General features: G+C 37.5%; 1 protein-coding gene across 1 annotated transcript in view; it reads left to right on the forward strand.

Moving 5' to 3' along the window:
- The window catches only part of eys (eyes shut homolog), a 153,225-nt gene that overhangs the window by 7,177 nt on the left and 133,454 nt on the right, over positions 1 to 12,594 (forward strand). The window contains exons 3-7 of the mRNA XM_035663372.1: positions 35 to 231; positions 1,088 to 1,215; positions 2,653 to 2,767; positions 5,064 to 5,223; positions 9,716 to 9,820. Of these exons, the coding sequence (XP_035519265.1) occupies positions 35 to 231; positions 1,088 to 1,215; positions 2,653 to 2,767; positions 5,064 to 5,223; positions 9,716 to 9,820 (705 nt within the window). The remainder of the gene's footprint in view (positions 1 to 34; positions 232 to 1,087; positions 1,216 to 2,652; positions 2,768 to 5,063; positions 5,224 to 9,715; positions 9,821 to 12,594) is intronic.

A 12,594-nucleotide genomic window follows, 5' to 3' on the forward strand; every position in this document is an offset into this window, starting at 1 on the left:
AAAGTGCAGCAATTCTGCATTGTCTATTTCACAGGCCCACCTTGTGACAAGAGGAAAGCACCGTGTGATCCAAACCCATGCAGAAATGGTGGCGTATGTGAGGAGCGCCACAATGGATTTGTTTGTCATTGCCCAGAGAGATTCGGTGGCCTCTACTGCGACTCCCGACTTGACTTCGATTGCATGTTATATGCATGTCAGGAGGAACAAATTTGCACTGCAGGGGAGCGTGTGAGGACTTAATTTCCCTTATTTGTTTTATCTCAGTGGGACATAAACAAGAAATGGCACATGGAAATTAATATAGTGTCTTGAAACAAGATCAAATGGCTTCATTCTGAAGGCTGCAGCAGCAATTAATATTTCCCCCTGAAGATGAGCTATGGGAAAGAGTGTTTGCTTCCTGCAACATTTTGATTGAATGACCCAGTGCATACTTAAGTGCCAGTTTGAAATGTCTCTCATCAAAACCCTTTTGTAATTGGATGTGTGCTGCAATTTTCACCTTTCACTGAAAATGCTGTTGTAGTCATACATTTTGCAAAGGCAGTAGTGTTTCTAATGTTCTAGAGGATACACAGGAGAAAATACAGTAATGGTCTAATTGTCTTACTCTGACCTTTATTTTGTTCATTACAGTTTGCCAAGTGCACTGCACATTTTCACAGCCCACCAAAGAATACCAGAGTGGAACAGACTAAAAGGGACATTTATCAAAATAATGCCTGATGTTGCTGCAGCTTGACAAAGATAATTTTATAAACGCTTAATGTGAAATTCTAATCTCTTTAACTTTGTATTACAAGACTATTAGCATTTATTAACCTCTCATGGTATCTAAAATGCATATTAAAAACATATATAAAAGCTATTATTTACTTGCCTACTTAGATTTGATTATATATGATTGTAGAGATCAGTAACAAGTAATAAGGCGAGTCAATCAAGGCATAATTTTATCACTACAGTGAATTGCTCTTTTATAGATTATGTTCTTTCAGCTAGCGATCTTTTGTACCCTTGTGAAATCTAACCCTGTTTTTTCCAAGCTGACAGATGACCTGGTTTGTTCTGCCTCTGTATGCAGGCTTCTGAATGTGTCTGTGCAGATGGTAATGTGGTCCCAGCATGCAGGAGGCAGCAAAACCTGTGCAGCCCATCACCATGTCTCAACAATGCCACCTGCGTGTCCAAGGGAAATGATTACGTCTGCAGGTGAAACACATACAGGGATCTAATAGAGGCCACTCTCACAGTTCTCTGTCTAGATGATTGGAATGTCTTGTAAATAATGTCACTGAGAGTGAATAAAAAATGTTTTTAATTCTTTTTCCACCCATTTAATGTGATTAGAGTTTACATTTAACTCATAGGACTAATACATACGTGTTTGGCAGACCTCAAGCCTCCTTGTTTACTGGTGGTATTTATATTTTTCTTTTTGTCAACAAATCTTATGTAAAGACCAAAACCAACAATGAATTGAATCTACTTACAAGTATTGTGTCGAAAGCCTGATGTAGCTTATTCCTCTTCAATGAGGCACAATGTTACACTGAATGGCTTGTAAGGGTTTATTTGCAGAAACAGATTTGTTTGGGTTTTTGTGCGCTCAAAAGAATATCAATCAAATGTGGTGTTGTTTTTTTAATTTAAAGAAAGGCTTTTATCTGTTTTTGCAAATTAACCCTTATGTTAAAAGCAGAAGAAGGAAACGCTGCATGACTCTGATAGCTGATCCGACAGGTCCTCTTTGACAGGTGTAGGTACACAAAAAACAGAAATCCAGGAAATCTTGCTGCAGTGGTGCAGATAACCATAGAAAAAGACTAAGGCACTCCATATTTTACATTGTTGGTTTAGGTCTTTTCATGGATTTTTTTTATATGTAACATTTTCCATGAAAAATATAATGCCACCTTTATCTTTTAAATTAAAAAAAGACTTCAGTAATAGTTTTAAACAAAGCATTTTCACCCATCCTATACTACATTAGCTCCACTCTTAACCAGTCAAACTGAAAGGCAACCAGATTAGCCTTTTAATCTTAGAACAGTTAGCTTCACAAAGCTTCTCTGAGGATGCAGGCTTCTATTAGATCACAGTCTGCCTTTGATCCTCTTTAGATACTTATTATCACACTGAAACCATTTTTAACACAGACTAATTTTTAATTAATAATGGACAAACAGTACTTGCAGATTCTTCCCTGAAACCTGGGAGACAATTTTTTTTTCTCATTATGACAGCTCTTATACTAGAATTTAAATTAAGCCAGAATCAAAAATACAGTATACGGAAATGATAAGGGAAGTTAATTGAGTGAGGGATGTATGCCATATTTGACAGTACAACCAGTGAAAGAAGGAGTGGGATTTTTCATGGTTTATAGAAAAGCATAATCTGTGATTTTATAATGGACCTTAATTTGTTCTGATATGATATGATAACTCCACCCATTTGGCAATCCAGGCCATTAAAGTTGGAAGAATAATTTACACACACTATCTCACCCATGTCTGTCTCACAAACAGGTCACATAGAAAAAATATAATTATAAGCACATGTGTCTTGTAAAAGAAAAAATATGGCTTGTTAGTGCTCAAGGCGCAGGGTGAATTGATTTTGATGACACTGACCTCCCCTTAACAGATGTCTGAGAGGGTTTTCCGGGAAGAATTGTGAAGAAATAATTGACTACTGCAGGCTGCTCAATATCAACTGCCTAAATGAGGGATTGTGCTTGAAGATAATTGGCGGATATCAGGTAAGTAATTCAATGTTTCAGTCTTAATGAAATACTGCTAAGCCCTCAAAATATGACTCATGCTTCACCTTAATTACAATATGAGCAGAAAGGGAGAACACAGCACAGCTATGATACATACAATAAATATTTTGTTTTAGTAGTGACTTAAATAGGGAGTAGTGAGAACATTTTTAGTCGCTAAATATTTTAAAATTTGACTGAAAAATACACTATAGGAGTATTACTTTGATTGTATGCAGTGCAAGAATTAGCCAATTTCTATATGATATGTTGTGTATCACATTGGTATACGACAATCTTTTTAAACAACAGCAACCTTTTTCACTTTCTGCAGTAATTTTCAAAACTGAATAATGTGATTGATTTTAGGGATTCACTGATCCATACAAATCTAAAGCAGCAACAAGGAACTTTCATTTTTTTGTTGATTCTGGCGACCCCAGTGGACAAAAGCATTAGTGTTACCAACGCTTCATTTCATTGAATTCAAGAGGAATCTAACTGAATCTGACCCGGCGGCAGGCATTTAAAAATAAATAGCCAATCTTCTTGCTAATGGTCTTGTGTGCTTATGTAGGTCATATAGAGGCATCAGTATTAAATTTAGACTTTCATAACCAATTAAAAACTCCTTGTAGATTTAAACATCAGAGTGCAAATAGAAAGATATGGTCTATTGAACACATCTGTTTTTTAACATAAATTAGGCTACTGCATGTCACAGCATAAAAGGTCTTTACGTCTGTGGTCTCTGCAAGTTCTATGCATAAGAAAACCTGTCATTAATTGAAATAAAAAACAAAGAGAAAAACAGAAACATCACTGGTAGAAAATGTCTACCGACAGCAGTAATCCAATTCTAACCCATTAATCATCGTGAGTATGTGGACGCACTGCTCAGACAGACAGGTTCTGGTCTAATTTGCCTCTCTATTGCTCAGTCTTCTCAAACGTCTGTATTTTTTTACAACACCTGAGACTGCTCCGTAATGCCCCATAGCTCCTAATTATTCTCTATCAGTCTTGTTCCATTAGACCACTGAGAGTGTTCTTAATCTAAAATTCGCTTTTAGATGCTTCGTGTCAGTAGGGGTCAGACACCTTCAAAAACAAAACTGCAAATGGGCCATTTCTTCTTTTTATGTTTTTATTTTTATTTATCTTTTTGATTTGATTTTCCTTGGAGTATGAAAAGCTATTGGGTAGTTCATTAAAGGTAGCCCTCTCATTCCATTGCTTCTGTCATGAAAATGCTCTTAACAGACAGAATAAAACTAGACTGGAGGTCACATAAAACAGATTTTATCGGCGGATATACAGAGGAGTCCAGTTTTTCTTTGGCTCTCTACTCCAGCACATTGGATTTCTAATGAAAAAATGACTAAGGTTAAAGTGCTCATTGCTCTTAAAAGGGTCAGTTCACCCAAATAAAAACTCCTTGGATACTTACAGTATCCAAAGAGTATCAAGCCATACAGACAGATTTGGATTTATGTCGCCTAGATTTTTGCCACAGTTAAATTTAATTTGTTGTGATATCAGCATTTAGAAATGACATTAAAAGAAAAATCAGTAGCAACTTTTGCTTCCAGAAGCAATGACTGGTCACTTAAGGATAACCCACAGACCTCACTCAACACTTTCCATTAAAACAACTGTCTACAGAAGAAATAGTCCGCAATCTGAATCTAGAGTATTTAAAACAATGGGGACACACTCTTAATAAAAAGATGCTGTTCAATCTATTTAAAGTTATTTTTCATTTTTGTGCATACCACAATCTCCATTCACCTCTATCAAATTGAGATAGTGGGAACAGGGGTAGACCTAGAGAAAAATTCATAGGGTGGGACAGAGACATATACCTATTTCATCACATATATCAATATTTACTTAGAAAAGCCCCAAAATGAAGATATTTTAACTCAATTAAATTAATAAATTGTTTTCTGTCCCAATCAGATATTTCAGATATTTTCCAAATACAAATCCTTTTTCATTTGACATAAGCCTATCACTTAGTCTAAAATGTGGCCATAACATATCGCTTAATTATGTGTTTTAATATCTGTTTTTTAACATGTTGTTAAAATTCTAAAAATCTAAATTACTTTTTATTCATACTTCCAAAGGGTAAAAACAAACATGATTCCTACATTTTAAATTCAGTGCTTCGGTTGCTGTAATACATACTCCTCTCTGTGTGATAGATTTTGTTGTTATGGGTTGATAGGTCCATTCAGTATACTGTATTGTACCCTGATCAAACCAATATTGTACTGTTTTCCTGCAGTGTGTTTGTGCCCCAGGATGGATTGGAGAGTTTTGTCAATATGTAGGTGATGCCTGCCTGATAAAACCAAACAGCTGTTTGAATGGAGCCACATGCATTACAACAAGTCAGCCATCATCCCCCCCACAGTACACCTGCAAATGCCCCCTCGGCTTCACAGGTGAGATAAGTTTGCTTTATTATCTGTTTTTGCCCCTTTCCATCTGTCTGTCTGTTGGCAGGATATCTCAAAATATGGATCGATTTGTACAAACCCTTGTGGGAAGGTTGGTTATGGGGCAAGGAATGACTGATTGATGTTTGCGGAAAATCTGACGTGGAACTGGTATAGCTTGACAGTTACGTGCTGTTGGCACAGGTTTATGTGTTGTTGTTTTTTACATTTATCAACTTTGTTGTTTTGTAAACATCCTGTATGTATGCACAATGTGAAGAAAGACATGCAACACAGGTAGTGAGGGCAGTAATTGTCTGAATATTTTACTCCTTTCAGACAGTGAATCTGCAGTCTCATCCCTGACATTTAACACAGTGAGCTCTCATGCTGAGAGCAATCCGTAAATTATAAATGTTTCTGTTTTGAGATAGTGGTAGATCATAGTGGTGGATTATAGTGGTGGAGGATACTTAGTTATCCCCACCTTAAGCACACCAAAATCCCCAGACCCAACCACCAAAAAATGTCATCAATATGGTCTTGGAAAGGTAAAGCCTCTCCTTCTCACTTTTTATCATATTTGCATGTCAGGTAATCTCTTGCAGCATTATTTGTTAAATAACATAAAAATACTGTGAGTCACACTGTCTCACCAGTTCATTCACTTGTAAAACTAACCATGGATTAGGAATTTCAAACTTCTGGCCTGGTGGCCATTTCCTGCTCTCCATTCTCCTCCTTTTAGCTTGTGACATAATGTCAAAAATACAATATAATTCAGCCTGCAAGATTTAATTTTTTTGTTTTTATTTTTTTCTAGTTGTTTTATGTTAATGAAAACTACTGCTTAATATACAATTAAAATAAAAACACGAATGGCAAGGATCAAAGATGCCCACAAATGCTTGGAAACAGTTGATAAAACGAGAGCAGGTTTTTATATTAAAAATGATATAGTAGAATAGAAGTACTGTATGATGTTAGTAATGGAAATATTCTTAGAATATTACAGTATAATAACATGTTCATTTAATTTCCTATAGCAGTGTTTGCTAAGAGCCACATAGCTGACATGAAGGAAACCTGGACAAATCTGTTCTCTAGTAACACAGCAGTAACCTGTCACACCTGAGAGCCGTTTGTTTGGGGAGAGGGAGTCACATTGGGGTTCATTCGAAGATCTCTAATACTGTCCATTGATTGCACATGGGTCAGCAGGGCAACATAATGAGAGTGGAGGCCACTCTTTAACTGTCAGGTTTACGTTCATGTTTGCAAGTGTCCAACCTGATTAATGTCTCACAGGATTGAATCACAGCCAGCTTACGGGCTGCTCTTTCATAATTGACCTCTGACCTTTGACCACCCTGAGGATGTAGACAAGGAAAAACAGAAACTCCCTTGAGTGATCATTACATATTTTTTATTATTAGTGGTATTAGTAGTTGCTGTTGCTGCTTTACTGCATATGCAACCTCAAGAAGGACTGCACCTGATGCAAAACATTTTTGATTTGTCTAAATCCAAACAGAGAAGCACCAAAATTACATCTACAGCTTTGGACATAACTTAATGTTTTTAAGGGCAAATTTAATTGAAGACTGACCAGAAATCTGTGGTGATTTATAAATCACAAGCCAACCACAGATTTTAAGCAAAGGCTAGTTCTCTTGATGAAGCGATTTTTTTAACCTTGAAGCTTATTTACCAGTAGCCTTGCCTGCTTGACATTTCTAAGGCCTGCTGCTGATTGCATTTAATCCAAGTACTCTGGCAAACTGCTTCCTAATTAGCTGCCAGCTCGGAACATGGCCGAAACTTGTTAAGCTATCAATGACAACTGTTCTAAAAAAAAACAAGGGAACAAGGGAGACACACAAAACAAAAAGGGTTGTTACAGAGTGTGAGATTTAAGGGGGGAAAGTGTAACCTTTTTAATTTACCGTGCTTTTAAAAGATTCACAGAAACAGACAAAAAGCAAGTGTTAAGTGCGTCATTGTTTTCAGACCTTCCTGGCTGGAGACTTAATGTACAGAGAGATTTAGTATTGGCAGGTTAATCTAGAAGAACAGTGTGTAGCCCACATAGAAAAATCAGTACATAATATAAATAAGATCATTTTTGTGCATGATTATGTATCTAGCAGAGGCCCAGCAAGAGAGTCATCAGCATAATACAATATGTAAATAACTCTATATAGATTTTGTTACATTCTCTGTTCTAGACATTGTTTGACAAAAAAAAATCGACAAGAACATAGACTGCGATCCTTGCTAAACATTGTATGTACCCTATAAGGGTTATTATGGTATTGTTCCACTCTTGTTTTATTGCTTAAGCAACCAGTGAATGTGATTTTTTTTCTTCCCCAGTGCACTCAGGTTTCGGCCTATAGCGTATTTCCCAATCTAGCTTTAAGTCCTGACACACTCACCTGTCAGTCAGATAAGCCCTTACATAGCACTACATGAACAAGATTTTTTCCCTCTGTTCAAAGCTGAAATCTGTTGCCACTTCAGTAATGGAAAATTGTCTCTTACACCATGGCAGGTCTTAGTGACTGATAGAATTCATCATTTTTTGGCATCTTGGGACTTTTGCTTTGGAATTTCGAGCCATGCAGCATAGAAAGGCCAATTTAATTTCAAGCTTTGCCCAGAAACCCCACTGTACTCTATCATGGATCATAACTCAGGATACATTACTCAAGCCCCAGCATTCAGTTTTTATTTTTGTTCAATTTATTTTTCACAGAGAAACAACTGTTCGCATATATTTTGCTGGTGTCACTTAATATTCATTTATTTTATTTTTAATTGTGTGGACAACATAAGACATTAAAACTGGACGTTTAGAGTGCACCACAGATCCAGGAGATAGATAGATAAGATAGATAGATAGATAGATAGATAGATAGACTAGATAGATAGGATAGAGTAGAAGTAGATATTGATAAGAGCAGACAGCCAGCAGGACAGACCAGACGCAGAGACAGACAGACAGGCAAGATTAGAGATAGATAGAATAGATAGACTAGATAGATGATAGAGTAGATAGATAGAATGTAGAATAGATAGATAGAATAGATAGACAGACAGATAGATAGATAGACAGATAGATAGACAGATAGACAGATAGACAGATAGACTTTATTGATCCCAAGCTGGGAAATTACAGGAGTGTGTTCAAGAATCTTGGGTCTGAAAAGTCTTTGCATTTGAACCTTTATCTGGAAAAAAATAATCTGCTGGTAGCTAAATAATGATTTGAAATGATGATTTCAAAAATGATGACACATTTTGCTTTGCCAAAATTCAACAAGAACAACCTTCAATTTATATTGAATTTCAACATCTTCAGTACATTTTGTAACCCAAATCACTATATTTCATGTAATTAAAATTTCATTATAAAAAGCTCAAATACAACATTATTGTATATATATTGCATATATTCATGAGCATATGAGCAAATGAACGTAGGCATTTCTTAGATTTTAGTAGGACAAATTTGTATAATTTGCTGCCATACCGCATGGCATATTTTGTATATAATGACCTGTAGCAACTGCCGTGCAGATGATATCAATCATAGTGTTTGTGCTATAGCATGAGGGTGCCGCTGTCAAGAAGGGACTTTCACTACATGTCATTGCTGCTCTTTTATTGATGATAGGACATTTTAAATTAATAACCTGCACTGGAAGACACCCACCCCCTACCACAGTGGCAGAACTAGCAGCCGCTGTGGCAGCTGAGCACCAAACAAATCTCCTATCAAGCAACCAGCATCCCCCACCTCATCTGCTCTCTTCAGTTAGGACAGAGCTTGTTATTAAGTGTCTATTTTCTTAACAAGAAAGTGAGCCTGTCCAACCAGGGGTATATTTTCTCTAACATCTCTGTTTGTGTTTCCAGGGGCTCACCGCCTGAATTCTACAGCATCTTATTAAACGAATGTTTGTGCCCTCAGGAGTTGCAGGACACTCTTAAAGCAACACTTTGGGAAATATGCTTATTTGTTTTCTTTCTCATTTCTTTCCAAATCATATCTGTATTCTAAATATGAAGGTAAAGTCAGCAGCCAATTAGCTTAGCTTACCATAAACACTTGAAGCAGAGGAAAACAGCCTGACTCTGTCCAAATGGGAAAAGAAAATCAGCCTACCAACACCTGCTTGGCAATGTAACAGTGATGACTCTGATTGAACAAACAAGATACATGTCATTTGGTGCTCTTGACAGCTGTTACTGGCTACAACTGTTTGAGCACCTTTTCTCCTGAAACAGTAATTTGGCCACATATATTATTTTACTAAGATGCTGGTTACTGAATAAAGCAACAACAAAAAAATCCTAGGACTTTTGGCAAAGTTGTATTTTAAATATACCATATACAGGTAATGACACATATATCACTCAAAATGAACTCTTTGTGTAGATGGGATTGTGATCAATCGCAACTAATGGTATTTTTTCTCAACTCTATTCTCAGGAGCAAACTGTGAGACCGAGATCAACGAGTGTGACTCCAACCCCTGTCAGCACAATGGCACATGCTCTGACTTGCTAGGACACCATGAATGCCAATGTCCTACAGGTATGTCGGGCTATGGCCAAAGCTAAAGCTTTGTAATAACATTTCAGTGATATCCATATTAGCAGTGGTAGCAGGCAGCACTGCAGACCTTTTAAATGTGTATGCAGTGAATGTGGCTGAAGATCCTCAGCAAGGGCCCCCCTGGCCATCTCAGTGTACAGTGAAAACTAAAGGTGATTAGCCTTTGCCAGCGGGGTCCCCAGACTGTGACACATCCTGTCTGAGGAAGTTAGGCTAGAGAAGTCAGCATGATTTAAATCATCACATGAATCATTTTTTTTTTTTTACTTTAGTGTCCAGTTTACTAAAAATAGCTTCTACACCTTGGTCGTTTTCAAAATTATGTTTTTACTACTTTTTTAACTTATGTGTTTAAATAAAGCACTCAAACACCTTTTTATAATGAAACAAGTTATAAAAAAAGCCATTGTAAAAGGCCTGCTTCTCAGCACCCTACTGATTATAGCATACTCCATTGTTCAGTATAGAGGCAACATGGCACAGCCAGGGTCTTAGTCACATTATTCACAGTATCAGTTTACAGCCTTGGCCTGTGATTGACAGCTGTGAAAAAACACCAAGCTAATTGCCAGAGCTCAATAATGCGACCAAATTGTGTAAATATATTAATAATAGTTTGATAATATTATATCACAAGACTGCCATTAATATAATTTTCCTGTAATTGCTTATTGTGCCTGACGGGCTGAGGCTGAATTTACATTCACTGAACGTAAACTGATGGACCACCCGCAGCAGTGTCATGATGTTGGCAGGGTTAGTGTGTCTGGCAACTGCTCTTGCCCGATTTTACTGGAACATTTTACTGCATGTACAGACCAAAGACACTGTGGGCAGAGCATCTTTATAGCCAGGTGATGTTTTTCTCAAGAATTTTCCACTGTTATTTTTAGCTGTTTTTCTCAGCAAATGTTTTGGGCTCTTTAGGGAAATGTAACATTGTGTTTGTTCACTCTTGTTCAATTAAACACTAAAGGACAATACCAGTGTTAATGACACATGGGTCACAGAGTCCGTTCGCCTCATCAGTTGCTGAAGCAAAGCACATTAGAGTCACTATTTAAGGTGACATTCAGAGGTGGCATTGTATTTTCATCAACTGATGAATTATGTCAGCCTGTGAAGTGACTAAGATGCACCTCACCATAGTTTAAGAGATTTTGAATGATTGCTTATCCTGTTCAGGGTTGTGGGGGAGCTGGAGACTCTTCCAGTGTGCATTGGCGAGACATGGGGCAAACCCTGGACAGGTTGCCAGTCGATCTCAGGGCTAACACACAGACAGAAAAACAAAGTCATACCTACAGGGAATTCAGAGTTTCCGGTTCACTTAACTGGCATGTCTTTGAACTTAAGGAGAAAACTGGAGGAAACCTTTGCAGAGATGCAGAGTCTTTTGAAGGCCAGCAGGTTTGATCTAGGGCTTTCTGAATAACAATTAAACATGCAGTAATAACATATTAACCCTATGTCAAAAATGCTGGTAATAAAAACCATTACAGCCTCTGACTTTAAATCTTTTAAGCTTAATCCTACTTTATTAAAAAATAAGTATTGACTAATTGGTGAAAAGAATCTCACAATGATGATGAATTTCTATTAGCTGCGTTGGTACGCCCCAATAGTGTTCATTCTTTGATTAACAATTTGAAAAGAAAAACAAAAATGTCAGCCAGTCCATGCAAACATTTTGATTTCCCTTATTTTCCAATAAACCAAATCCGATGTGACTGTTCCTTGTGCTTTTTGGGTGAGTGTCTATGTGGAAATCTTGCTGTGATGTTAGAGGAATGAGGGGGTGGGCTGATGGCTATGTCATAGGGGTGATTTGGTGGGAGCCTCCCATCACAGATGTCAAGTTGAATTAGACCCATGACACCCCAGAAGGCTCTACAGTTATCATGTGCCGCCCCCATTACACCTGCTCAGAGTACTGATCAGGACTGTACACATGCACACTGGCCTGTTTGTATATTTAGTAATATATGTTCTACAAATATATATGTGATGTCTGCATGTTGCCTCTTGCTATTAATATCAACAGTAAGCCTAAATTGCACATTGTGGACCAACACGTGTAAGACGATTATACAGTATGGAGTGTTGTTTGACCACTGACTTGACACTGATATTTGCTGTATCTCGTATCTTAAACACGAGATAGATATCCAGTGTTTGCACACAATCTGGTGCCTTTTCTTTTCAGCCAGAGCCGTTGGTTGCTCTTTTCAGCTTCCTCTGAAGCTGCCTTTGCAGCCTGCCCTAATCCCTGATCATGAATCCCTAACTCCCTGAGTAAACTGGTACTAGATGTGGCCACAGATCCATGGTAACGAAATTCCACAGGGCGTACCCTGGCTTTCCAGCCTTGCTACTAAATCTCATCTGTTATCTCAGTAAACCTAAGCCCCTTCCGCTCATATGCCTCATCTGCTGCATCTTCTCATGGTGAAGTGAGTTCTGCAATGTAAGAAAATAGTCTGCTGAGTGCTGGACCACAGTACTAAGCAAAGTCCCGAGACACTGGTGGAATTATAAGTTGCTGGCCTATGACTGCTTTTGTCTTTGGATATATTATATTGTACCTGACTCAGTAATCCATGTTTCTTCAACAAACGGTACCTGTGCAAAGCTTAACTAATGCACCGTTCTCACTCTCCTAAAGCTTACAGAATTAATTGATGTTAGTTCATGGTCCATTCAACTATTGGTTATGCCAAATGTATCATCTCTGCGAACAAATCAGGTATTAT

This window comes from Morone saxatilis, unplaced genomic scaffold (genome assembly GCF_004916995.1).
Source record: "Morone saxatilis isolate NCDOM2014 unplaced genomic scaffold, NCSU_SB_2.0 Contig19, whole genome shotgun sequence".
NCBI lineage: Eukaryota > Metazoa > Chordata > Actinopteri > Moronidae > Morone > Morone saxatilis.